Source organism: Varroa destructor, unplaced genomic scaffold (genome assembly GCF_002443255.2).
Source record: "Varroa destructor unplaced genomic scaffold, Vdes_3.0 BEIS01000006.1, whole genome shotgun sequence".
NCBI classification, from domain to species: domain Eukaryota; kingdom Metazoa; phylum Arthropoda; class Arachnida; order Mesostigmata; family Varroidae; genus Varroa; species Varroa destructor.
Genome location: NW_019211459.1, coordinates 6,442,485 through 6,469,319, shown reverse-complemented (window position 1 = coordinate 6,469,319; position 26,835 = coordinate 6,442,485). Strand labels below are relative to the sequence as shown.

General features: G+C 43.3%; 1 protein-coding gene across 4 annotated transcripts; it reads left to right on the top strand.

The window, feature by feature from the left end:
* The first annotated feature begins 421 nt into the window (after window positions 1-421).
* Vps13D (vacuolar protein sorting 13D) lies at window positions 422-26,464 on the top strand. Of its 4 annotated transcripts, none has more exons than XM_022809741.2 (31): window positions 422-760; window positions 2,743-3,012; window positions 4,134-4,324; window positions 4,694-5,146; window positions 5,549-5,847; window positions 6,059-6,323; window positions 6,467-6,686; window positions 6,995-7,927; window positions 8,151-8,491; window positions 8,755-9,726; window positions 9,933-10,127; window positions 10,461-10,811; window positions 11,043-11,278; window positions 11,458-11,842; window positions 12,171-12,494; window positions 12,626-13,555; window positions 13,721-14,131; window positions 14,516-14,720; window positions 14,841-15,227; window positions 15,432-16,882; window positions 17,379-17,733; window positions 17,887-18,494; window positions 18,816-19,846; window positions 20,216-21,311; window positions 21,559-21,750; window positions 22,018-22,221; window positions 22,494-22,838; window positions 23,198-23,499; window positions 23,830-23,926; window positions 24,028-24,174; window positions 24,426-26,464. In XM_022809741.2, the coding sequence occupies exons 2-31, from the start codon at window positions 2,916-2,918 to the stop codon at window positions 24,507-24,509; spliced, it is 13,107 nt and encodes a 4,368-aa protein (XP_022665476.1). In that variant the 5' UTR covers window positions 422-760; window positions 2,743-2,915; the 3' UTR covers window positions 24,510-26,464. The 4 variants fall into 4 exon arrangements, with proteins under 4 accessions (XP_022665476.1, XP_086849532.1, XP_022665475.1 ...); XM_086993406.1 differs by having other exon boundaries at window positions 2,725-3,012; window positions 8,154-8,491; XM_022809740.2 differs by having other exon boundaries at window positions 2,725-3,012.
* Window positions 26,465-26,835: the final 371 nt, after the last annotated feature.

Here is a 26,835-nt window from a genome sequence, read left to right as displayed (position 1 = left end):
GTGATTTATTTCCTAGTTTAATCTTGAAATAACTTCAAATGTTTGTTGATTTTCGGCCAACACATTTGTTCACGCATCAGATCAGCCTAAATGCAGAAAAACGTCTACGTTAATTCGCTCTCGAATCTTCTACTGCGCATCACGAATGACACCCATCCCATTAGTCGGCAGGAAATGCTAAACTGATACCCAATTAATGACTATCTAGGGCTAAATAGAACTTTCAAAACAATAACGTCTAACTCTACAATGTCTTGTGCTCGATCGAGTTTCGTCAACCCCTGACCGGTTTCGCTCAGCTGATCTAAGGAGCGAACTTTTACCCAGTGTGCGACGGTGCCCATAGAACACAACACTAGAATCCCAGACAGAAGCACGCAACGAGCACGAGGTTTACCCAGCAGATGACGATTCTAGGACACGCGTATAATAGCTGGCTGACGGGCGAGAAAGTATTACCAGCTGTCTGCTAGTGGGTCCCTTTACAGGCACTGTTTGTAGACTATGACTATTAAGCAACAGCCGTGGCGGATAAATCTGTGTGTAGTAATAATAATATGTTTGTCAGTGACGATTTTTTGAAACGGCAAGAGCAGCTTTCGCAAGCCGAACGTCTGTAGTAGCCAATTGTCTTGTTAACGAGTGGCGAACGAATCGGTGCTCAAGGAACGTCACGGAAAACTGCGGAGTAATGTATCAGCGCTGATCATTCATCAGTGAATGCGGTCCTTGTGCGGCTCGCGCATACGGTGTCATAAAGGTGCGAACAGAAAAACCAGTTCATGCAATTAAAAGATCTCTGCTGCTACTCTTTTAACAATAGGGCAGACGAGCATATTCAAGTTTATAGAAACGGTGGACGGTGCTAGTAACCGAAGCGTCAAGGCTATTTTTAGTAATACTGATCGTAAGTTCATTAAGTGCTTTGCTGTTAAATGGCGAAAATACAACAATAAAAACAGGAAGATGTCTCGTGCGTATTGCCGGTCCATGTTTCCCCAATGAGGTTTGTCATGAAGCTGATAGATTGTCGAATAAGCGTCAACATGGGCGAGCTGACGTTCTTAGATGTCTGGAGTTCGATTTGGGGCAAGCTGGCATGTAATAATAATTGTGTAGGATAATTCTGTATGAACAACTATGAACTGTTTCAGACTGTATATTCATTATTTTGCCCCTATTACCCCCCCCCCCCGCCAAAAAAAATCGCTATCAACATTAAGAGCATATGCATGAGGACCATGCAAGGTTTCAGAGCAACGGTGCACGTAGTAAATAGAGAGAATGTCAGTTTCGATTTGTGCATTCGTATTATGTGTTGAAAAAATATCGCGCCAGGTGAGATTACAGTAACACGTTAAATGTCCCTCTCTAGCTAATACCATATATATTGTAGTTGCATAGGGGCAATCGCATGCTGGGGAGGCCGACGTTCGACCTAGCGGTGTTGTCCTATGCGCTCAAATCAAATTGATGTTCTCTTGCTAGTGATTATGAAGAACGGTACGGATTGAGCCAGCAAATCCCATCGCTTAGGCTAGTTGTCAGCCAGTACCTATAACAAGTAAGATTTAATATTAAAGTAACAGTGAAGCGTATTTATTGGATAGTGCAATCATAGCCATGGATAACCATATTCGCTATTTGTAAACATACTGACAAAGATACCGCTAACATGCTCCGTGCTGGTTTCTGGTCCGCCTGACGACTAACATCTATCCGTTAATCAATGTTACGTATCGAGGAGTTCTGCAATTATTTCAGTTATCTCATTGCTTATAATTTGTCAGATTTGAATCTGCCATTGGGCCGGACAACGGGTTCTGCTGCATTACGAATCAGTCACACGTGATTTTCTTGTATGTACGGTTGCTATGCTAAACATCAGAACAACCGAAAAATGAAATTCGTGCTTTTTTGATTATTTTATCCAAAACGTCTTGACCTTTATGACACGTTAAGGCACTTGGCTGGCAAAAAATAGAATCTATGGTTTTTGATTTGTTTTGTGTCTATTAAAAAACGAGCATGCTTGTAGAATCCAATTTTTGGCGTGCATTGTTGATTGATAAATAGATTCATGTTGAAACAAACATCTCCATTGTTCAACACCGAGACATACGCGAAGTATTTATTTTTTCTTCTGACTTATTTTGTAGGAATGGATTTTTTTATTTGTAGTTCTCTTTGAAGCTAGGATCCATCATTCTATAATTCCATTACGTTTCAAATATGATAATTTCGGAAATAAGCTTCCCACACTGGATGCAGGATGTAATATCTATATCAACCTGTTCTTTAATGTTGCTGATTTAGGCCATATTTAAATACTGGCACTATTTATTTACCTAATAAAGGGCGTTAGTAAATTACGATAATAGCATTGGCATTTATGATCGATTAACGATTAACGGGATGCTGATAATTTAAAGAAGATTTCAAGAATCTAATTGCATGCTATAAAAAACCCGTGCAACCGTTGATTATATCTGCGCCCCTGACTCTCGTTGTTGTTTCCCTTATACTAACAACAATAATCGTAATAATAACTAAAGCTATAATTATGAATTTTTGTTACATGGTCTCGTTTGAAATCTAATTTTCCTATATTTAAATAGGACTTATTTGAATCTGTTAGATACATGCTAGTGAATTCAACATTTAGCATTTCGGCGGGAGAGAATAGGCTGGATTTATAAAAAGAAGAAGAAACAACATTTACAGGTGGGCCCACCTTTACAGCGGCGATAGGAAAAGCTACGATTTGGAATATGACAGATCGGCAATACCGTAGGCACGTTGATTGTCGAAAATTCAAATAGGGCAGCTGAAGGCCTCAGAGCCCCGTATTGTCAACGTACTAACGTGCGGCGGTCGTGCTGACGTGGATGTTGTTGCTCCGTTAAGGCAGCACGATGCTTGAGGGCCTCGTGGCCTGGGTGCTCAACAATTCCGTGGGCAAATACGTCGAGAATCTCAACACCAGCCAGCTGTCTGTCGGAATTCTTCAAGGTACCAAACAAGGAGTATTGCATTTATAACGCAACAATTACGTGTACGGGGGTTAAGTCTTGTTGAACATTTATATCTCTTATTAAATGGTCATAAACAGAAGAACGTACGTTGGGTTTATTTCATGTTATTGTTTTATCTCGGGCAAGTCAGTAAAATTCTCTAATTTGGAAAGATTTAAGAAGCACCTCTATTTTCCTTCAAATAAGAAATTTAGACATTACCTAAAGTTCCTGTCGATTGTCACCCTATTTCTCTGTTGTATTATAAACATAATGAGCATCGAAACCTCCTAACTTTTTCACATATGTCTGTCTTAATAATCGCACGAAGTGCAAAAAGTTATCTTTCTCATGTAATTATAATTGACTCTATGGTGTGGCGTTTGAGTACGTTAGAAAATATCTATCTTGTATGAGGATTCATTAGCGTTAAAGAGACACAGCACGTTATGGTGGCTGCTAACAACGTAAGAGCCGACCAGCATATATTAATTTGTCTACCCTTACGTTACATTATATTGTGCGAAAGTACAAATCTGAGATTAAAACATTTTTTTTTTACCATACAACCAGTTGTGTCGCATTTTATTTATAGAAACTCGTATATGTATGAATTTCCCTCCGTTCAATGCAATACCTATCCTAGCTTCAAATGCCCTCGTGCTTCCGTAGCGACCTTGAAAGGATAACGCTAGCGTAACAGCGTGTCTGCAGTGTTATGGGCTTATATGGCCTACGTTGTATAAAAGACTAATAGACATATTGAGAGAAGAAAGCGCACACTTTAGACCTATCTTATCAGCAGGTCTGGTATACAGCAGATATACAATTTCCATAAAGCAAAAAGCAGCAGATCCAAAAAATGCATAGTAGATAAAAAGTTACATACAACTATAGGTAGAATCACATATTTACTATTACAAAAACATGGACTTACTCCGTTTCTTTGTCTGTTACTATCTTTTGTTTACTTTAGCTCAGTGGAGTTGAACTCTACTTGAAGATAATGCATAGTCATGTTACGATGTTTAATTTTACTTTAATTGACCATAATTAGCTAATATTACTATTATAAAATTAATAAACAAACTATAAATAAGTTATGTATTTCGCTCTTAGGTCAAGTAGAATTAGAGGATCTGCCTTTAAAGAAGCAGGCCTTCCGTCAACTGTTGTTTCCGTTAGAAATCAAAAATGGCTACATCGGTAGAATTGTGCTGAAGATTCCTGTCACTCGACTGCGGACAGAGCCCTGGGTTATTGTCGTTGAAAGGCTTTACATAGTCGTTGGACCGGTATCGCTTGATCAGGTACTTATACCAGCTGACTCCGGCATCACTACCAGTATCTATTAGTCAACTCTTCTAACATCTACAACGGATTGATCTTATTTAAGGGCAACATTAAACAAACTTGTCAATATGTAGTGTTTTCTTAAATATTTTTTTTATATTGCTGTTCGCAGGTCCAGGAAGATCTAGTCAGATTCAATTAAAACGTCTGAATTATTCTTTTTATGTAAATATGCTTAAAGTATAGTAATCACGAGCCTCTGATCGACTAGAGTATGTCCGAAGTGACTTCTTGTGAGTTGATAGTCAGACCAATGCTCTTTTGTAAACATAACGAGAAAACTCTATCAGTCCGTTCATTCATTTCTTGGCTCTGTTATTCATCAGTACAATGGCGAGCTTTACGAGCAACTTAGCCAGGTCAATAAGCTGTCTAAACTGGACGCTTTCGAGGCTGAATGGAAGTCAGCTAGACTTCGACAAGAAGCCCGTACCACCAACGAATACTACACCTATTCGTATTCGTCATGGCTTACATACGGTTCGTCGCTAGTGTCGTCAGCGATAAGTAATCTACAGTTGCGCATACAGGACGTCCACATTAGGTACGAAGACCTGGATTCTATCACCGGCAAGTCATTCGCCTGGGGTCTGCTCATAAAAAGTGCGCAAAGCGAAAACGCCATCCCCTCAACGGGAGGTAGCGGTTCCCCAGGCAGTGGTGACTTGCCAAGCGACGCTAAAAGTTATGTAAGCCAGCAGCTGCAGCTTAAAGGGGTATCGCTATACTGGGATCAAGATGCATTTCACGTGGGTGGCCTTGAGCTTAACCGAATGGCGGTAAGTCGATGTCTCGTGGTAGTTGATCGTATATATATATCTATATACATATATTGCTATTGTTATTTTTACGGGTTTTGTGAAATTGTAGCTTATTGGTGTTGGCGATGTAATCGTGTAACTAAATTCCATTCAAATGAAACAAGTTGTTTTATATAAATAACATAAATGTTTTTGCGATTTGGCAATATAAAAATAAGGCAGCAAGTGCGTAGTGGAAGGCAAATTCACAATAATTTTAACATGCAAAACATTGCATATTCATGGGTTGTGGCAATCTTATTACATCCTCTAAAGGTGTTCAGGAAACCGGTCAATCTTCACAAAGGAAACACTACTTTTAGGAGTTAGTATTTGTACATGTTTTAGATTTACTGCTCGCTGACAATCTCAACTTTTTAGAATTGCATGGACAATCTACGCAATTTCTGTGTTCGCGCAAATGAGACGTCCTGCGAACACAATTTCCTGCTGAGCACACCAGAGGGCGCGACCCTACTTTTATCGCGCAACCAGTCTGAGAGGCCATTACGGTCGCGAGATGAGCCACGCGTAAAATGCACGTTCCAAGTATCGATGTTACCAATTTCGATCGCAGACGGACAGTATCAGCAGATGGTCAGATGTTTTCAGAATATCGACATCAATCACAAAAAATGGAAATATCAAAAATGGAGACCTACTGTACCCGTAAAGGGCAAGTAAGTGTCAGGTGATGATAACGGATCATTGGCTGTTATTTCAAGAGCCGCACGAAGTCAAGCTCATGTTCTTTTGTGTCACGTTGATTTTAAATATCTGTGTTCCATTTTATAAGGAGTCGGTCTATATTTTCATTATGTATATTAAACAGAGATAAGCAATGTTCGAATGTCACCGATAAGCTAACACAAACATATCTTTGAATTGCAGTTGTAAGACCTGGTGGATGTTTGCGGTAAAAGCGACCACCGAAGCATTAATGAAACGACGAGCCTGTGCGACCATGGAGTACGCGCTGAAGAAAGCGCAGGAGGTCAACCGCTATGTGAAGCTGTATAGGCAGCACCTGACAGAAGATGGTGCCCTTGCGAAGGAACAGCTCGATGACAAAAGTGCCATTGAGAAGAGTTACGACTTCGAGACGTTGCTTTCACTCAGGGAAATAATCATGAAACGAATAGATGATGAAAGCAATGTTAGTATCTATAACGTTATCACAAATGCATCTAACGTCTAATACTGGTAGCCAGGCCACAGCCGTCAATATGCAGCTGTTAGTCCCACGTTAATGCAACTGACCGTTGACATTCTCACATCGTGCGTCGTTCCTTTTTGCAGAGCAAAAATGTAGCAGCGGCTACAACCGCAGAGAAGTCTCCGGCAGCGGGAGGCGGTCTGTTGCAGTACTTTTTCCCCGGCTGGACTGGATGGTACGGAGGAACTAATTCTGCCACTCCGGACATCACTGGTGATGGAAATCGACATGCGCAAAATAACGGCGATAGCACGTCCGTATCGATGGTGTCCATCGAAAGCAGCATTCCCAGTAGCCAGTTTGGTAATCCATCCCTAGAATTGAATACAACCTATAAACGATGATTCATCGAGGCTTGAAGGGTGATACAGATAGGAAGAGGCAGGAACAGGAACCTGTATTGTAACAAAAGCCTGCTCTCGTAGTAGGCTTTTGCTACAATAGTTTTTATATTATTTGTGAAAATTAATTGATTATTCATAAAGTCTTGTGGTTCAAAAGGCCTTTGTAACTGAAAAGACAGCCTTACGTTCCGGCCGCAAAACACAAATTTTTGTTCATAAGATAATTCCCCTTTATTTACTATTTCTTGTTTAATGTGCGAAACACAGAGGAGGAGCTTTTAGCAGCACTGAACCGATTGGACGACGAGCATTACCTGTTACGTGATGCGACCTTGGCACACGTTACCTTTCAGCTTAAAACCTGCACGATCACAATACTTCAACAGGTTGGAAGAGATGTGGGCGGTGCTTCGGGTGCGCCCGCGTCAGCCGGCTGTCGAGAACTCGCCGTACTGCGGGTCGAAGACGTCTGGGCTCAGCTTAAATCGCATCCTAGGGCGCGCAGCTACTGTTTACACGTGAAAGTAGGCGGATTACAGTTTTCCGATCGTACACTGCCCACATTAGTGTATGCACATTTGGTGGCACCACACATAGCTCATGAGACGCAGATGAGCCTGCGTTCGGGTCAGAAGATCTCGGTTTCCGACCTGTTACGACCTCGCTCAGCCGGCGCGGGCGTAAGTGCCTCACCGACCCCACCGGGGTCGGCAACAACACCTGCGCCAGTGTCTCCTATCCCTCCTCCCCTGTTTGAAGTGCTATATGAAAAGAACCCACTTGGTTCCACTGCTGATCATCGGCTAGTTATGAATACACAGTCCTTGGACATCGTCTATAGTCCAAGCACGGTACAGGCACTGAAAAGCTTTTTAAGACCAGCTAAAACCTCAGCTACGGACGACTTGTTGACCGATGCCGTAAAACAACACTTGGAACAATTAAAACAGGAAACAAAAACTAGTCTTCGATCAAAAGTCGACGCAATGCTGAGTGGGCGACAAGTAATCCAGCGATGGGACCTTTGTCTGGATATTTGTGCTCCACAGATCATTGTCCCTGAAAGTTTCACGGATCGGGCATCGGTAGCAGTTATGTTCGACTTAGGACGGTTACAGTTGCGAAACTTGACCTCGTTCGATAGACCAAAAACAGAAAAAAGACGCTCCAGCAGCCACGGACCAGACGAAAATGATGATGGTATTAATGATTTATGAAATGTCCTAGCTAAGGCATGTTCCGTACTATAAAGGAATGTTCAAGAAAATTTCCACATGCGTTCATATTAACATTAGGATAGTTTTTTCTTGTGCCGTTTCCATGCTGTGTAATATGCTTCGTATAATGCCGTGCGACTAAGCTATTAAGTAGGACCTTTTCTATACCTACAAACGAAGCCATTTTCGTTTTGATTTATCTACAGAAGACTTCTTCCAAACACCTTGTTCATCACCTCCGGGCGAAAACGATTTAGCCATATTGTCAGAGCCTCGGACCAGTGACAAAGGTCGGCTAACTGCATTATCTAGGCCCATTATAAGTCCCAGTATGGAGTCGTGCGCCGTTTCCGAAGCCGACTTTCGCGAGCGAATGTACGATAAATACAGCCTGAATCTGCAGGATATGCAGGTAATGGTGACGACCTGCTCAAGAGAAAGTTGGAAGTTTGCTCAACTTCGTGGATCATCGCATCTGCATGTGATCGATCGCTTCAACATCTCGTTGCAGATGGAGCGTCGAATACTATTTACGGATGATCCTCAGGTAACTCTATTGAGCAAAATAATTAACATAGGTAGTTCTTATCGACAATTTAAATTTTTGTAGAACATGTTAACATTACGCTATCCTGGGAGTACGTATGTATTTACAAGTAAGCACTTTTCTAATTCAAACACTTACTATTTTGGCGTGCTTATGATACGGCCATGACATGTATAATTGATGAAATAGTAAAGAGGATTTTTCTTAATGTACCTAAGCTTGTGAAGTCACAAGAAATTTCTAATTTGTTTTGCTTTGAAAAGTTTCCTTCGATTGTGGTACATGGCCAGCTGCCCAAATTAGTCCTACACGTCAGCGAGCAAAAGGTGTCTGCCTTAACCTCCTGTCTAAAGCTGTTGGGTACAAGCACCAGTGGGGCTGGCCAAGAAGATCTGGAACACAAGACTCCAACCATCCCTCCGGTCATTCGAATTCCTCTACGAAGACCAAATGATGACAGCGTACTATTTCTGGGCCGTTTCGTCATCGAACAGATGTCGGTTGAGCTACAGAGCAGGGGTCGATGCTTAGCTGAACTTCAAGTAAGCGGCGTAGAGGTTACATGTACCCGGCATCCGCGCGTTCACTCACTGCAGCTTCGGGTACAAGGGCTTTTATTAGTCGATGCTTTGCAGACATATGGTCCTGATTTTGATCTGTTACTGGCATCCCACAAACATATTACAATGGACAGTCGATCGGGCTCAATCCGAGACTCGGAACCAGCGTCGCCCATATCACCCGCCTCACCAAAAGGCCTGTATTGCGTCACTCCACCGTTGACGGCGGCTGCTGGAGCGGACGCTGGCATTAAGCCCAATATGTTGACATCTTTACTAAATACACTTCACATAAGTGTACCTCCGTTGACGCCTGCATCAGTAAGTCATTCAGATCATTCAGTGTCGGCATCGAAAAATCACGACTCTATGTTGAATTTGCCGATTGGGGGAGACCTTGATAATAATAATCAATCAGATGCACTCATAGTTGTAGATATGATCTGGACAGTTGATCAAGACGACTATATGCAAAACGATGCCCGCCTGGATGAGCGTGAATTAGAGCAGGACCTCGTACTGCATGTTGCCTTCAACAATCTCGATGTGATAGCTAATCAGGAGACCATCGTTGAGCTGGTCACGTTTGCACAAAGCATTCTCAAGGCCACCCAACAGCAGGAAATGGCGGCACAAGTAGTCAGTGCGCAAGGACCATCCTCGCAATCATTCAAGGTAAGTAGAAGACGTAACGATTTGTTAGTCATTAGCTTCGTTCAAGTAAAATGAGGTCGAATTAAAATTATTTTTAGATGATGCATTGTAAATATTGAAGTACTATATTGATAAAGCAAAAATCAAAACAAGAATGCTTTATTTTATACAAAGCATGACAGTTATTCTAAGACAAAATTTTCCTTTTTTTTTTTTAAACTTGGAAGGTTTCTTCGGTAAATGTGAGCTTCGATTTCCACCGTCTTAACATACTTTTATTGCGTTCATCGACTGACAAATCCTGCACAATTCCCACTCGAGAAGTAAACCTAAAACTCGCAACGGCTACCCTGTCCGGAGCCAGAATCGATGCTCAAGTCGGAGATATATTAGACCTACAAGTTGTCCTAGGAGGGCTGCAGGTAACTAATAAAACAAACTCTAAGGGTCACCAAAATTCACTGAAACTCAACTTACGTGTTCTGTATACGTGCAAGACAAATCGAATAGCGTTGTGTGATTTTAAACTGAGTATGCTTGTAGTGGTTGTCGGAACAACCCAAATAAACCTAGGCATGTTTTTGAGCGCATTTCTTCGATATTACACAATTAGCTATTACTCAAATATCGTTGTTACATTGATGTAGAATACATTCGATGAGGTTCTATTTCGCTAAGTAAACGGTTATCTAAATTCTACTGTCTTACATATCAGTAAAGTAAGCTAAACTACAGTATAACCTAAAAAATCGCAGGTGTGCGACCTGTTGTCTCCTAAACGAATTAGGCATGAAAGACCGAAGTCAGCTGATCACGCTCCATCTGGCGCCTCAACCGGGTCCGCCTTAGCCGGTAATTACGTGCTAAGCGTGGGGATCAATCCGGACACTGTTGGTGACGAAGATGTTCCTCTCGGCCGAAAAATATATAATACTGGGTCGCCCGTAAATACCGGCGACTCAGCAGCTCTAATGCTACACGTTATTCGAGAATACCCGGACACAGCGGCTGTCCACTGGAATTCTACCCTCAAAAGACGGCAACAACAAGAACAACAACGACAACCACAGCAGCAAAATACTGGAAGCTTGAAAAAGCAACGCAAGGTAAAACAAATATGTCTTTACGTAACTTCTACGGATGTAACTGTCACTAAGACAGTCGAGATTTTCTTATATCATTATTCATATTTTTAGATTTATTTTCTATAAAATATAAGGAACAGAAAACTGTAAACATACATAAACATAGCAAGAATGCCCCTCTTTGCACGCTAAGAAATAAGCGAGAACTTATTGGTATCGTTAACGATGTACGAATCGTACTCGTTTTCTTAGACGGGCGTGACTGAGCGTCGATCCGGCAGTAAAGACAACCTTCTAGTCTTAGATCTACACCTCGCCTCAGTAGTTTACACCCACTGCCCGCGGCTCCTGCTCGAACTCACTAATTGCGCCTTTGAATTCCGTTCGTACGTGACAAAATTCGCTGCATCCCTTCGCGACGCGGCCGCCGAAGTTGCTAAAGGAATCGTTGGCTCCGAACTTCCTATACAAGATCAACTCAACGTCAAGTTAGTTTACCAGCACTAGTCTCATGATATACTGTCGATGCCCCTTAACTCAAGTTTGATCGCTGACCGCATCTCTGCGAATTCCACAAGATGGTCATTCTTTATTGTTATGATATGCTGGAACTAAAATGTTAGGTAGCAATAAGTATATTAATTGTCTCGATATCCTATTATTGCAGCGTATCTGTGATACTGGAAACGCCTGTAGTAATTCTTCCATGTGAGGCTTCGCGACCGCTAGTGCTCGTAGCTCATCTGGGTCGGGTGGCTATCTCTTCACTAACACCCCGACCTCAAGCGTACCGAGTTGAACTCAAGAACACTTCTCTTTATACACTCGATAGCGAGCGCAGTCCCGATCTGGACTGCGCGCGACATGGTAAGGCCATCCTTCATAACACTCACGTTGAACTTACACTGCAAAAAGGATGCAATAGTACAACAAACGTGTGTTCGAATTCGGTCGACGAGGAATTCATCGTGGGTCATATCGATATTGACGAAGCGGACGCAGCTAATGAGGATACGTGGCAGTTGGACGGCTACCTAGTCGGACCATTAAAGGTTGGTTTTTTAATGTAATTCTCTTCTTTTCAGCATCTTAGAATTTCAAATTATCTGAACTATCGATAATAAAACTTTATGACCGAGTTGAGTTGAATCTGTGTTTTGACATTACAACTTTTGACCTCGTGCGCTTCGCTTCGAGAGCTTAGATGTTCAGCAGCCCGATGAGAGGGCGAATTATTTGTTCGTCTACCAAATAATTGTTAACATGATTCTATTGAAACTTCATTTAGACTACTGTAACTGTCTATTTTATCAGTATTTTGCACGATTTGAACATCTTTCCTGTTTGTTTTTTTCGACTGTATACTTTGATCGCTTGCAGGTGGCACTGAGTAAGAGCCAGTTCAGCCAATTATTGGAAACTTTAGCTGAGATGAGTGGCAACACAATGGCCGAGGCACCGACTGAAAAAGCCGCAGTCGAACCCCTCGACGCAGTACGGGTCGGGGTCATGAAAAATGGGACAAATACGGCCAATAAAATAGCAGCAGCTGGGACTTTGGAGGCAGCGCGCATACGAGCCCACTTTGCCATCGCAGAGTTCCTGGTTGAATTCTGTGAGGAGCAGGGTAAACCTTTTGCACGGGTGGCTTTCCACGAGTTTGACTTTGAGATGGTTCGCCACCTAAGGCAGAGTCGAATCAATGTAAGTACCCCTTTGAGACGTGTAACGGAACAGGTTTTCTCATCATTATGACCTGCCTCTGTCCTAACTAGTTTGGCGAAAAGCTTAATTAAAGATAATCCGCCAAGGATGCGTTTATGGATTGCTTTCAGATGTCGCTACATGGACTAAACATGGAAGATCTTTATGAAGAAGAGACCTCAGCTCACCGTACGCTTATCTCCTCACAAGTAGTCCCCGAAACACCAATCGATACAGCATCAGGTGAAAGACCAGTAATTCAGCCAACAGCCGCGACTTCTTCAAAAGCAGCCCCAATACGATGCGACTACCTGAGCGTTTCTTGTCCTAGCCTCGGCATGGCACAGTTCACCATGGCAACGCCAGTATTTGATCAACCCGCACCTCCTCATAGAGATGATCTGGCATGCTCTGCGTTGAGCCATTCCCTTCCGGATGTTCTATGTACGAAGAATCTTTTTAAGAAATTAGACGAGCGACGCTCATTTACCACTCGACAGAGATCACGGCATGCTTGTTGCCCCAAAACATCTCCAGGCTCTACAACACAAGACAGAAATCACTGTCCCCAGACTCCACCTCCGTCGCCAACGCCATCATTGCACTCTGAACCAGCAGTTGAGTTTGAGAATCAGAGCAACGCTGACGGCCCCTCGGAGACGACTCTTGTCAAAATCGAAGTCGTCACACAGAGTCATGTCGGAGCACGCCTTTCGCCAGGCCACAACAGGCGCAAAGTGAACATCGACATTAACTCTCTCCTTGTCTGTATTAACGTTCGACCATGGGTGATGATTGTGGATTTGCTTAGTCGGCCGGCGTATGGATCAAGTAAAACAAGTTTGAAAATTGAGGGCGATTTGCCGATTCAAGACATGAATACGACCATCGAGATGTCTGTGCAGAATCTATCGTTACAGCTGAACTCGAGCAGTTACGAGATCTGTGAGGCACAGGTGCGACAGTTGTGGGTCCGTCAGGAAATGACTCCTTGTGGAATCAATATGCAGGGCCGACTCGGCAAAGTCTTGATCTTTGATCTCACGCCTTTTGGCGGCAAGGTAAGTGGAAAAGCTATGTTCAAACTGCTTTTATGCTACTTAAGAAAAGCTAAACTTTGTAAAACACATTTTATATATTCTGTCATCTATCTAATATAGGAAATATTCATACACCTACAAGGTAGTCCGATTAACTTTTTTCACTTTTCCGCGTGACAATTTTAGGTTTACCAAGAGCGCTTTGTAACGGCAGGCAACGAAGCATTCCAATTTGCTTTCCGTACAACAGACAGTGTCACTGATTGCTATACGCTCGAGTGCAACATTCCTGGCTCCGTGAGAATTGTACATACGCACCTATTTCTATGTGAAATTATCAATTTCATCAGTGAGTTCACCATGTCGTACGACTCGCTAACAGCCAGCGTGCCGGCGATGCACGAGGCTTCGCGACAAGAAGGTGACCTAATTCAGCAGCGCGAAGGACGGCAAAAAGCTCGGGTCGATCTTCGAGTAACCGCCGATGCGCCACTAATTGTCCTTCCGCGTAATTCTCACCACTTCGATACGCTCGTTCTTAACTTGGGAAGGGTTGATATTTGTACAACATTCGAGCAGACCCTATGCCTTAACCAGGTACAAGTTAGCTATTAATTTATATAGTTTGTACTATTTGCGCTGACTTCGAAGTATTTTTTATGAAGATATATGTCAAGAAGAAGTTCATACGTGAAAAACTCGGCCCGTCTAAAAAGGCAACTTTCCTATAGTTTTTATGTTTCCGAAAACTCAAAGAATGTGTGTAGAATTGTACATATAATGAATCTACGACCAGCCCTGACGAGGTACCAGGGCGTTTCTAGATCAACGAAATCAGTAGTCTTGTTGCTCATTTATTTGATAAACAATGTATGCCCTTTATTCAGCCTCTTTCGCATGTAGCGCCGCGGTTCATGTCGTTAATTGTAACAGCCTATAGGGTTGTATTCATCATCGGTAATTCATATCTTTGATTTGCAGGTTATGCAGTTATCTCTTTCCGATATGGACATGTACTGCGGGGAGTATATCAGAGCCCCACCGACTAGCTCTGGGGTAGGGAGGAAACACTCACTTGAACAGGTACCATTCCGCATTAAGAAAAAAGGCTCTTCGTTGCTGGATAATAAATTCGAATTGAGTCTCAAGGTGATGCGCAACCTCGACGCCGAAATAGTACACAGTGGTAAGTGCTATCAGTCGATTTGGAACTTTGCGAAGTTGGCAGATATCTTCATTAAGCAGAATTGAATACAATACATTTACACCTAACTAACTTTTTCTAGTCTAATCAATTACATGGCAGAACCAGATTATACGGTCCGCGGGCACGTGTCGCAAGCGTCAATTTTCTTAGATAAAGACCAGTATCAACTAGTGGCGGGAATCCTGTTTGAAAACCTGAGCGAAGGTGTTCACCTGCAAACATCTGCGCCGGCGCCAGTAGTGGCGCCCGCCCCCGAGGACGACGCCTGGCTGCATCTCTGTTTCGTCCTCGACCTGCATAACGTCACTTTAAGTCTCGTAAAGGAACGTGCAGAGACGGACAGAGACGAATACTCAGGCCACGACCTGGGTTTGGCCAGAATTGAGTTTATCGACTCGAAACTGTCTGTATCCCTGTTTACAAATGGACGAAAAGATGTCGACCTTGTGTCGCAAGAAATTCGTGTCTATGATACAAGGTTCAAAAGTGAGTTAGCCATGTGCATCGAACATTTTTTTCTATTAACCGACCACGTATTACACTTGAACTTCTTTGATCATCTTTACCAACCTATCGTTTTGTTCATATCTATGCATGTGAAAGGGTCCCATTGCAATCAGGCAGAGTTGTCGCTTTGTACCCGTGCTTCTAACTACTACTTATTTCTTTGTTGCGACTCTTGCATTGTAGACGCCGTTGAGCGCAAAAACGTATTTGCTGATATGTTATTGCCAACTCAAAGTGGCAATAAAGGCGATTCAAAAGCAAAAGAGACGCGAGGCCTTCAAATGGAGCTTCATTACCGGACGTTCCCCAATAGGCTTACGGTGCTTCTCAACAACATGCGGTTAATGGCCGTATTCGACTGGTTTCGTCAGACGTCAAGTTTTTTAGCTCTTCCGTCTGCAGCTAGTCAAACTAGTAGTTCTGCAGTAAATAAAAGTACCGCTGATCCAACAGCTAGCGGGCTGCCAACATTGCACGGTAGCGTCGACCATGGAATGGGGCATATGAACAGTCTGATGCCCATTCAACTGAAAGTTAGCATGACCGACACCGAAGTGGTTGTCGTTGAAGATGCTTCGACCTTTGACTCGAACGCCGTTATCCTCAAGTCAACAGCTGTACTCACCTGGCATGGACCAGCACATCGAGAGCGGCCTCTTATCTGCGACCTCCAAAATCTCGAGGTGTTCTCATGTGTTCTTGGCACAGAGGACGAAACAGCCCTGTCTATCATTGACCCAGCGACAATATCGTTCGAGTTGAATCTTAGACCTGTTCAAGCTACAATGTCGACTACGGTTGCAGCGATGTCGGAAATCTACGAACTCGAGGCTAGCTCACAGTTACTATGCATACGTTTGTCGTACAACGATATCAAAATGTTCCATCGAATCCTTGAGTGTGTCTCCGGTCAGGCTGTAAGGCAGGATGCCAATCAAGCCGAAGCAAAGATTGCTAAACTCCGAGAGCTGGGATTCTCACAGGTGGACTGCGCCATGGCGCTCGATCAATGCCAAGGAAGGATCGACGACGCTGCCCTGTGGCTTCTACAAAATGCACAACCATTGCCCGGTAAAGTTGCCATCAGTAACGGAAATCGAATAGCACTTCTTGGCCTGTCCGTATCAACGGCATCCGTAAAGTTAGCCGATTTTCGCATCTGTTTCATCGACGACTGCGGAAACGCCGACGTACCATTGTTGGAGTTGCGCCTCCGCGACACCGACGCGTCGCTGGCGCTTGACCAGCGAAACTGGCAGGTGCGATCATTAGTGCACATGGACTACTATAATCGGATTCTGTCCGGCTGGGAACCTCTTCTCGAACCGATTTCTATTGGGCTTCATTGGCGACGCAGCTCGTCGTCGATGCACATCGTTGAATTAGATGTAGATGGCCTCTTATATGTCAACATAACTTCGGCGCTAATTAACATCATTCAACGGGTTCGCGAGTCTTGGAAAGGTGACAACAAGGAATGTGCTCCGAGTGCGGCGGCTACTGCCGCAAACAAGAGAATACCGTTTGTGCCGTTCGCGCTGAAGAACTCACTCGGCTGCAATCTTGAATTCGCGACAACGACTGCTCTCTTAGGCAGCTCTGAACAGAGCCTCCAGCCCCAGCAGTTTTATAGGGTTAGTTCTTCCTTTCAATATAATTATAATGTGGAGATGAAATAGTGAAATGCGTCTCTGTAGTACTATTTAATATTGCACATTATTATCAATGTGTCGCTTCGAGCGATCCAGAAAGCGATATCGATACGGAAGGCAGAATTAAAGGGTGACTTCACGTTTTTAAGAATATTAGGTTCAATTTGCGAAGAGGATTAAGCTTAGGGTTGAAATAAAGCAAGCCCATAGTTGACGTTAGGGTAGAAATAGGTGTGGCAATTTAAAGTTATTCTTTCTTCAGGTGTCGATATCCAATCGTGATACATGATACCAGTTTATTAGTATTATAATGTCGCGAAGAACAAAGCGTGGAGAATAAATGCACTCGTAGACGTCATTAGGTCATATGCATGTGAAGGAACTGGGCTAGCTCTATAGCTAATTAAGCAGGTGCAATGTATATTTTTTTTCACCCATTTTTTCTACCTCTTTTTATACAATTTGTGGTACATTTCAGGTACCACCAGGTGCTACTGTGCCATTCGCGTTTGTGACAAGTCGTGGAGCGGCCAGCCGGTTGCGCCATCAAGAGTCGCACGAACTCCAAGCTCGCCAGATCATTGTTCGCGTCGACGGTTGTGATCTCATGGCACCCCTATCCGTCGATCGGGTCGGTACGTACTTCCGATTAGCAAAACCAGCCAATTCCACTGCCGAAGGTGCCGTGACTCGCGTTGTTTTCCATATTGAGCTGGAAGGTCCGGCCCTGAAAGTCATCAACGTACGCTCGGCTCTTATGCTCAAAAATTTCACCGACAGAGAGGTGGTAGTAAACATTACAACGTCGTCTCCAGTCGGTTCACTTCTGGCAGGTGAGCGTCTCACAATACAACAGATAATCCACCGTGTGTTGTTCTGCCATAATATCAAGCTTACAGGGTGAACAAGTGTCGCTGCATTGGCGTCCCCGTAGGCCAGTTTGTAACTCATAAATTAACCCATTTGCAATGCGTTTGTGTTTCTAGTTAACAACAAGAGCTTGCCTCTGGCAGCGAACTCGTCGCTTTCGTTGCCGTTTGCCTTCAATTATACGTCACTGAAGGTACGACCATTGCGAGAAGAGCGGCTTCTGCCTACGGAATTAGGCTGGAAATGTGTGACGTTTGATTTGCCTGAGGTGGGTGTCCAACGCGAATGCAGGGCACTACACGCTGGCATTTCTCCTTGTTATTTCGCTGTCACCGTTCGACGGGATCCTTATCCACGAGTCCTATTCAATGAAGCTGAAAAAGAGGCTACAGGCCATTCACTGCTGCTGCGTGCGCCCCTTAAACTGTACAATCTGCTTCCATTGGAGTTGCATTACTCAATCGAACGACCCGTACCGATCTGCGGCCGACTCAGTGGTGTATTAAAGAACCGATGTTCCGTCGCTTTCCATCAGATCCAATCGGAAGACAACGTTGTTATTATCAACCTCCAGCTCGATGGATACACAAGCGTAAATCAACTCGAGCTCGACACAGGCAACACCCCTGGAACGTACACCTATACACTATTGATGCAAGACGCGGAAAAGAGGTCGCTTCTACTCAAAGCCAACGTTGTAGCCGATCAAGCGAAAGCATACAAGGTACCTGGCGCTATGAAAGAAGTTTGCTTTGTCGTACGGTAGTTAGTACGTGATAGGTTATGCCAGGTAGAACAAAATTAATGAGCTGGATTTATCAAAGGATAATAATTATAATAAGAAGAAGAAGAATTACAGTGATTCTTATAATAAGCTTTTCATGCTTTTACCATGTATTTTGTAGTGTGAGGTGTCTGTTTGGTGTTTTTTCCCACCCTTGTTCCTCTTACGCGGATATTAGGCGGTGCTTTAAAGATTTTCAAGCTTCGAGCAATGTAGTCGTATTCTTGGTTCAACTTGTGTGGTTTGAAATTCGTTCCACAGGTATACGTTTGCGCCCAGTATTGGCTCATTAACCACACTGGATTGCCCCTCATCTTTAAGCAGGATGGTGTCTTTGCCGAAGCCGCAGGTCAACCACCAGAGCACGAGGCAGCTCGTTCAGTGGCCCCACTCCTGTTCAGCTTTTGTGACATGGAATCCCCCAAGTTGTGCTGTGTGCGTCTGGGGTCGCGTTGCCAAGTAGCGACGGCGAGTGCCGGTGGAGCCACCAGTTTTCAACCTAAATGGAGTCAACCATTTCCTCTAGAAAGTGGCGTGGGCATTTGCAAGCTATTTCTATCCTCAAACGACAACAGCCCCGATCGAATGTTCAACATCGGCATCTACGGCGAGCAGGGCAAAGGCGTTTACCGCGATACTCACTTCATCGTGTTTAGCCCACTGTTTCAGCTTGTTAATAATACGAATATGACGCTCGACTTTGCACAGAAGTTCGTGACAACACAAAACGGCAGCAGCAGCAGCAGCGGTAACAGTTCTAGTGGCAGTTTAGGCTACGAGCGCCACATTACGTCGGCTATGCCGAAAAGCTCTGTCGCGTTCCACTGGCCGCGCGTTGATCTTGAACCGTTGCTCTGTATACGCGCCGAGGGGTCTTTGTGGTCAGGCGGTTTTCACATCGATAAGGCGATGAGCTCGACGCACATCCACGTCCGAACGCTCAACATGCAGAGCCTATTTGTGCTTGTTGAGGTCCGTATGCATGCGGGTACATACATCGTGACGTTCAGCCAACCCGAATCAGCGCCGGAGCCTATGCGCATCGAGAACCTTTCCGAAGTGCCCATAACGTTTTGTCAAGCCGGCGCCAAGCCAGATCTAAATCGTCAATACGTCGTAAAAGCGTCCACTGCGATGCCGTATGCTTGGGACGAACCGACGATGGCGCCGTTGATCTCCGTAGAAGCCCCAGGGGGAACCTCCGAAATCTATGATATGCGCACATTTAAAGCAGGAAACCGTCTTTACTACGAAAACTTCTTCTATATTGCCTTTACTGGAACCTTCCTTGAGTAAGTCAAGTAAACGTGTTGCCGAATTGCCACCACTCTAAAATGGAACAACGATTAGAGTTCGGCACGTACATTAAGTTAAAAATATGTTAAACATGCTTTCTTGCAAGCTGCGTGCCACATAAGATTAATTACCAATTTATTATTTAGCAAAAAAAAATGCCTAATTGAAATGAAAATAGCACGCACTAACATCACTACAGTTTCAATTAATTTGTACGTTTAGTTACTTGGATTGAACAAGCATTCTTGTTGAAACTTTATTTCCCCATAGGCTAGTATTTACTGTGGCGATAACTAACGAGTAAAACGATTAACACTCACCGTATAGTAATAAATGTGAATTTGATTTCGTGCTTTTTTCTTCAGGCTACGACCGGCTGTGCCGCAGAAGTCTACACGCACTGTGCGTAGTCAGGAGCTTGTACTGGACGTAAAATCTGAAGGTCGTGTAATTATCAATCGTAAGATAACCGGCTCGCGTAGTCAGCTGTGGCGTATGACGCCCGATCGCATGCTTCAGCATGAGGGTAGCAGTACACCGCGTATACCGCAGGCTCGCGAAGCTTCGCCCGGAGCATCTATGCGAAGAGCATCGGGTAGTCAAGGAAGAGTATTTGTCCTAGACATCGACGCACCGGCCGCTGATCCCCATCGCTGTGTTCCGCTCGTGCTGCGCAAACCGGACCCGCGTCGGCGAAGCCTTCAGACGTGGACGTTCACGGAGGACGGAGCGCTCAAGTGTGATATTGAAAACCTCTACGTGCAGTCAAAGAACGGTTTGAAAGGCCTTCAAAAGGGCGTTGAAGCAGTGCTAGGTCCCAAGACAGCATACGAAGCAACTGAGTTTCTACCGAACTCGGCTATCAAGCCATTGGGCCAGACCACTCTATCGCCGAGTGGTTCGATCCGTGATGGACGACAGCATTATCCGTCTGCTCAAAGGCAACAGCTTCCATTACACTGCGGCGTTAGTATTCAGAAAATGCGCGGAGGCTGTGGTGTTCTCTGCGTCAGGGTATTTCTTGATGGCCCTACGATTGTACTGCGGGTTACCGATCTGACCCGGGAAGAGAGTTCTGCAACCGTTCCTGGTCACCAAATGTCAACTCCTTTGCCAGGACAAAAACGTCGTGTGGATAATAGTGGCAGCGATATCCAAATCAAAGTCAATTTCAAAAATGGGGTCGGTGTGTCCTTTATCAACGAAACGGAGGAAATCCTATTGGTGACCTTAGAGGGTGTACTGCTCTCGTTTTACCAGAGTTCAGCAGAAGATAGTCAGACATTCGACATGTCGGTACGACAAATGCAGATTGACAACATGCTCGGCGATGCGGAACGACCCTGTGCATTGTACATGAGCCCTCCGGAAAGTCGAAGCGACCAGCACTCGTATCTACCAGCGTTCTGTGTGAAAGCGTCGCGACTAATCAACTATAATACCGATACTCTCGTTTTTGACGTGAGTAGCTACTCGAATATATGTAACACTTTTTAAAACTCGTAGTGATAACGACATGTTATCCGCAACGTCCAGATTCTAGCTATCCATATAAAATGATCTTCTATTGAATATCGTATCGTACTATAGTAACGTATTTTTCTTACTAGATATGGCAGTACTACAGAGATGCTGGTAATTTCTTAAGAGCCGTGTATTCATCTGAAACTAACGGTGTGAGATTGTTGTTACTTGTTTTGGTTTGCAGCATTTCCTCGTCAGTATGAAGGACACCACATTAGCTCTTGAAGAGAAGCTAATGTTAAAGCTGTTCCAAATGTTCCAAGCATTTATCCCATGGCTAAACGAGACCGATGATCTGCATCTTATTGAACAACGCAGTTTAGCAGGCGATGTCCTAAGGGATTACGAGCGTAAGCTATACTTCAACAAACTCCAGGTAATGCCTACATCAATGCCGTAGTCATTGGCCATTTGGTGCACAATACGTAAAACAAAAAAAAATCAACTAACATTAGCTTTTAACAAGATGGAGACATCTAAATAGAATAGGGTCCTTTTGAGTGATGTTTTTGGTAATTAGATGTATCAATATTTAGAAATCCTGCTTTACGTTCACCAATATTTTTAAATCCAGCGTATATTCGAGTTGCATAGAACGGAGATACAAAGTCATTAAATTTTTGGACCCTTGCTGCACTCCTAGGTGGAGCAGCACCAGTGCAAACTAAGCGTCCTTCCAGCAAGAGCAGGCACGCTCGATGAAGGTCTCCGCCACGTAAAGAAACAGATCAACTGGAGTCTAATTCGATTCGAAGACGCCGTCGTCCACCTGTCGGAGTTTGAGAGAAACCACCCATTCGAGACACTTTCGTTTCTATTAGGAACCGCTTCAGCTCACTACAGCAAGGTAGCTTGTTTGTGTGTTATCTTTTAAATGGCATACCAAATAGTTTTAGAAACAGAACTTGAATGAATCATACCCTCTGTCTCTTTAACACAAAGCACCTGCATGACTCGAAGCGTAGCTATAGTTTGTATTTTAGTCACCTTCTATTGAATGTGCAACAGGTAAATTTCTTACTCGAACCCGATATATGCAAAGCGTAGAAGGTATCATCACTGAGCTTCCGGTAATACAATAGTCATTTTTATCAATTCGTTTCCAACTCATTCATGCAGGAGCTAAGCAAACAGGCGCGTACCATTATGGGCAACGTCGATTTCTTCGGGAGTCCATTGGGCTTCTATCAGGACGTTCGGGGCGGACTTAAAGAAGCTATTAGTGAGAAAAATCCAATAACACTGTTCAAGAGCATCACGCACGGTGCCTTGAATTCTGCAGCCAAACTTACTGGCAGCCTATCTGATGGCCTTCGCAGCATCGCTAACTTGGACAACAACGAGTCAGCTATCGTTGTGGCACCACCGACGGCTACAGGGACTGAACACTTTATTGGCGGACTCCGTGGGTTCAGCCGCGGCATCGTTTATGGATTTACGGGACTTATCGTACATCCTTATCATGTGAGATAATGTTGGAGCGTGGCGCCAAATTCAAACTGGAACTCACCTTATCAATCTTTGTAATACATGTACAGAAGTGATTATCTAACCAGTGAAGCCGCTCCATGCGTCTCTATACGATTTTCGGACAAAATCTACGAAAATAGGCTATGTGTTAAGGCTTTGAAAAGGACTCCCTGCAAAACGTTAATTCGTTTAGCCTACCATTTTAGCACACGATTTTTAGTTTTAGTAAAGTGAAAGGTCAGTTACGTCGTTTTACTAGAACTATGCTATACTCGAACTTGTGAACTATGGTTGAAGCTCGTAATATTATTAACTAAATTAAATCTGGACCTTTGTACGTGTATCTGATTCAGGGCTTAACGACCGGTGGTCTGACAGGTTTTATGGAAGGAGTAGGCCGTGGCCTGATGGGCTCTGGAGTTCTTCCTACGGTGGGCGTTCTCGATTTGGCAACAGGCATGGCGGCTGCTCTGCGTGATTCTGCTAAAACCCATGCCAGACCGGAACGGCGCCGTCCTCCGCGTCTAAGCCGTGGTCCTCGAGGTCTACTTCCTGTTTACTCGGCTCAGTTAGCCGAAGGCCAGATGCTACTGACGCGGATTCTCGCTGCGAATGCAGCACACAGCCCCTCCGAACGGAACGCTGCAAAGGAATTGTGAGTGCATGCATACAATAAATAATTCAGTCATGCAGTCTAAAATTTTTCGTGCGCGTGCTCAATTCTTGCCATACTTTTCTCCCTTTCAGGAAACTAGATTTATACCATTCTGTAGTGGTGAATTCAATTGAATGAACCAAGCAGTGTAGCTTGTTATGTTCTGCTTTGATTTTTAAACGTTAACTATTGTAAGGTAAATGAGAAATTATGGACATAAATGAGGTACTTAGATTTTCTCTAGAGGGTTCAATGTCACGCAAAAGCCGGATGTTGTATAGCTGAATGTAATGCTGACCAGTCACGTTTTTCGGTGGTCACTCTCTGTAGCTTCCTCGTAAAGCATCCAATCGAAGACGGCGGTCTTCTTGTCGTGTCCAACCAACGAATCCTTCGCGTTTCCACGAAGCATATTCTACTTGACGAGGTAATGTAAACAGATTTTCGTTTCGTTCGCAAAACGTGTTCTCCCTGACATCGTGTCATTAATAATGACTGAATGTATTTGCTTCTGTTTTTTTAATTCAGGTACATCTGAGCGAAGTGCGTAGTGCTCACCTCTGTGTCACGGTGGGTTGTTCTTCGCTGGTTCTTAAACTTGCCGAATCTTACCAGCAGCATAAGCGCATTGACTGCGGTGATTCTGACGAGGCCAACATTTCTGCCATTCGAGAGGTGACACAGATCGTTATCACGTATTCAGTAGTAGATTAATTGTAGAAAATAGTACGTTTATCGGTATTGGCAACGTAACCAATCGACTTCGATGATTCTATTATAAATTTTACGCATCTCCTCTTCCGTCACCTGTTCGCTTTACTGACCTGCATCGTATTGTGCCGCATCTACTACGCGTAATAGATAAATAAATGATCACAATAATATTGGTTCTTTTTTGTTCATTTATTCGTCGTTGGTTATTGCAGATTGAAAAAGTGATCAACTACGCCGTGTGCACCTGCGAAGAGGAACGATTCCGTGTTATCACTCCTGACGATGATGCAGATTAGACTGGTTTGTTTTCCAGAGATAATGATAGAGGTAATTTGATTTTGGGTTCGTAAGGAACTGTGTTAATGAACGGCGGGGTCTGTGCCTTTGAGCCGCCATCAATGGCGTCGATCGCCGATGTATCACTCTTTTAGAAGCCAGATGTTTTTAGTGTGTTGTTCGTTGTACTTTCATCCAGCAACGTCCAGTCGAGTGTTATGTCTGCTCATAGCTTACAGGAAAATCACGAACATTGTAACAATATTTTTTATGTTTTTGCGAAACATGGGTGATTTTAGAAAACCCTGATAGGTTCCCGACATAAGTTAGCCTGCGTATGTTTTCTCAATGTTTCATACTGCAGTATACGTGTGTACATGAAAATGATTATATATATATATATACAATGTGATAGTATGACATACGCTCGTCGCACTGGTTACATGAAGACACCTTTACAAATTCCACCGCTAGCCACTGCCTTGATCAAGGCTGCCTAATTTGAAACCTAGGCCAGCAGTACTATAATGTTATGGTTGTAATTGCAAATCAGGTCGGACAGACGGTCTGATTCGAGAAGTAGCTGTCTTTAGTGACTAACGACGGTTCCGAGCTGGCAGTTACACAGGACTAAACAAATAAAAAGCGGTAGTGGTGTCCGAATGAAGATCAATCAATATACAATACTTTAGACGCCCTAAACGAACAACTGATAACCTTATTAGGCGCTTTCTAAATAAAAAATAGATATATCTTACGATCGAAAGAAATCATGATTATACAAGTTAGCTAAGTGCCTAAGGAGTCAAAGCTGCCAGTAATAACAGTAATAAAGCATCGAGTTGAGTTATCAATGGCCGTAACTACTGACAACGGCTAATGAGCTATTCATATCGTCTGCTCCTTGGCCACTTAGTTTGTCTGATAGTTCACTAAGCTAACACGCAATCGCATCATACGGACGAACTGGGAAAGATAGAGGAATAGCAGCCGCAGTCGGGGACTCTTATTCTATCCGGAATATCAACGCATTGTTTGCACTGAGATTGTCATCAGCTAGCTATCAGAATGTGATCCCGTTTTCCAGTCTCTCTCAAACAACGAAACCACGAAAATTCAAAGGTTTTATGAGCCTACGCGCGCGTAGGCTACCGCGTGTACAAGATCAATAACATGAAATGAAATTGACAGTGTTTGTAAATCGGAAAGAGGTATTTCAATACAATTCTTAATGGATTACGAACGTGAGAAAAGCTACCATGCTTTCTGAAAAAGACAGGACGATGTACGGCTTCTCGAAACTGTGTTCGTGTGGCCTGCACACAGGTCAAACCGCAAGTGTGAATGCGGATGTGTGTCAAGTAAGCTACAGAGGAAACGCGCGGTTCTTCAGCGCGGATACGTTGCTGTTGAGATGCAAGTCGTAGCAGCTTTTTTAAAAAAAAAAAAAAAAAAAAAATGCGAAATAACGATAAGATAAAGTCGAGTGATGAAAGTTATGCTTGTCTAAAATGAAAAACAGCATTACTGCACCGTACCGACTGATTGACCGACCGAGTCATTGTAATTATGCGTCGAATTTTTATAGGACATTAGGGGGTGCTGTTTTTAAGTTACCCAGCAAAAGGTCGACACACGGCTATTCAATCATACAAGATTATATAACATTGTTTAGAAGAGAATAGGTATGGGTATACAAAATAAAGCTTTTGTTGATTACTACTATTATTATTAGGGATGGGTAAGAGAAAGAATTAATAAAAAGTAAAACCCTACATTGTGTGAGTTAGCATCTGTGAGACCAGTGACAACCTAGACGAATGTAAAATGCGCGAAAAATAACAAAAAAAAATTGTATATATGGAAGTATGTATGCGTAGAATAAAATTATTACGTGAAGCAACAGTGATAATAGTTATTAGAATAAAAAGCAAATTTCATTAATAAAAATATAATATACTATATAATAAGCAAAGCCAGTATTAATATATTAGTGTACGAAAAGAATGTACACAAGAAGAAATTTGTGCTTCTATTTCTATAAAATTGCTTCACTCGCTAAGGCTGGGCAAAGGATCGCCTCAGTACCTGCTCTCGTATTGGTAACAATTAATTGTGCTTGCAATGCTTTTGGATAGGTTTGTAGCGTATTAAAATTTTGCAGAAAATAAGATTCTGTCATATTAGTCTATGTCAATATTTACAGATGAATAAACTTAGCTCTGAAAAAAGAATCGAAATAAATAGAATTGCTAGTTACCGAAAATTAAAATCACGTAGGTATACTGGCATCAAGTATTATATATCGTTCTTGTTCCGAGAACACTGTTTGCGCCAAAACAACCA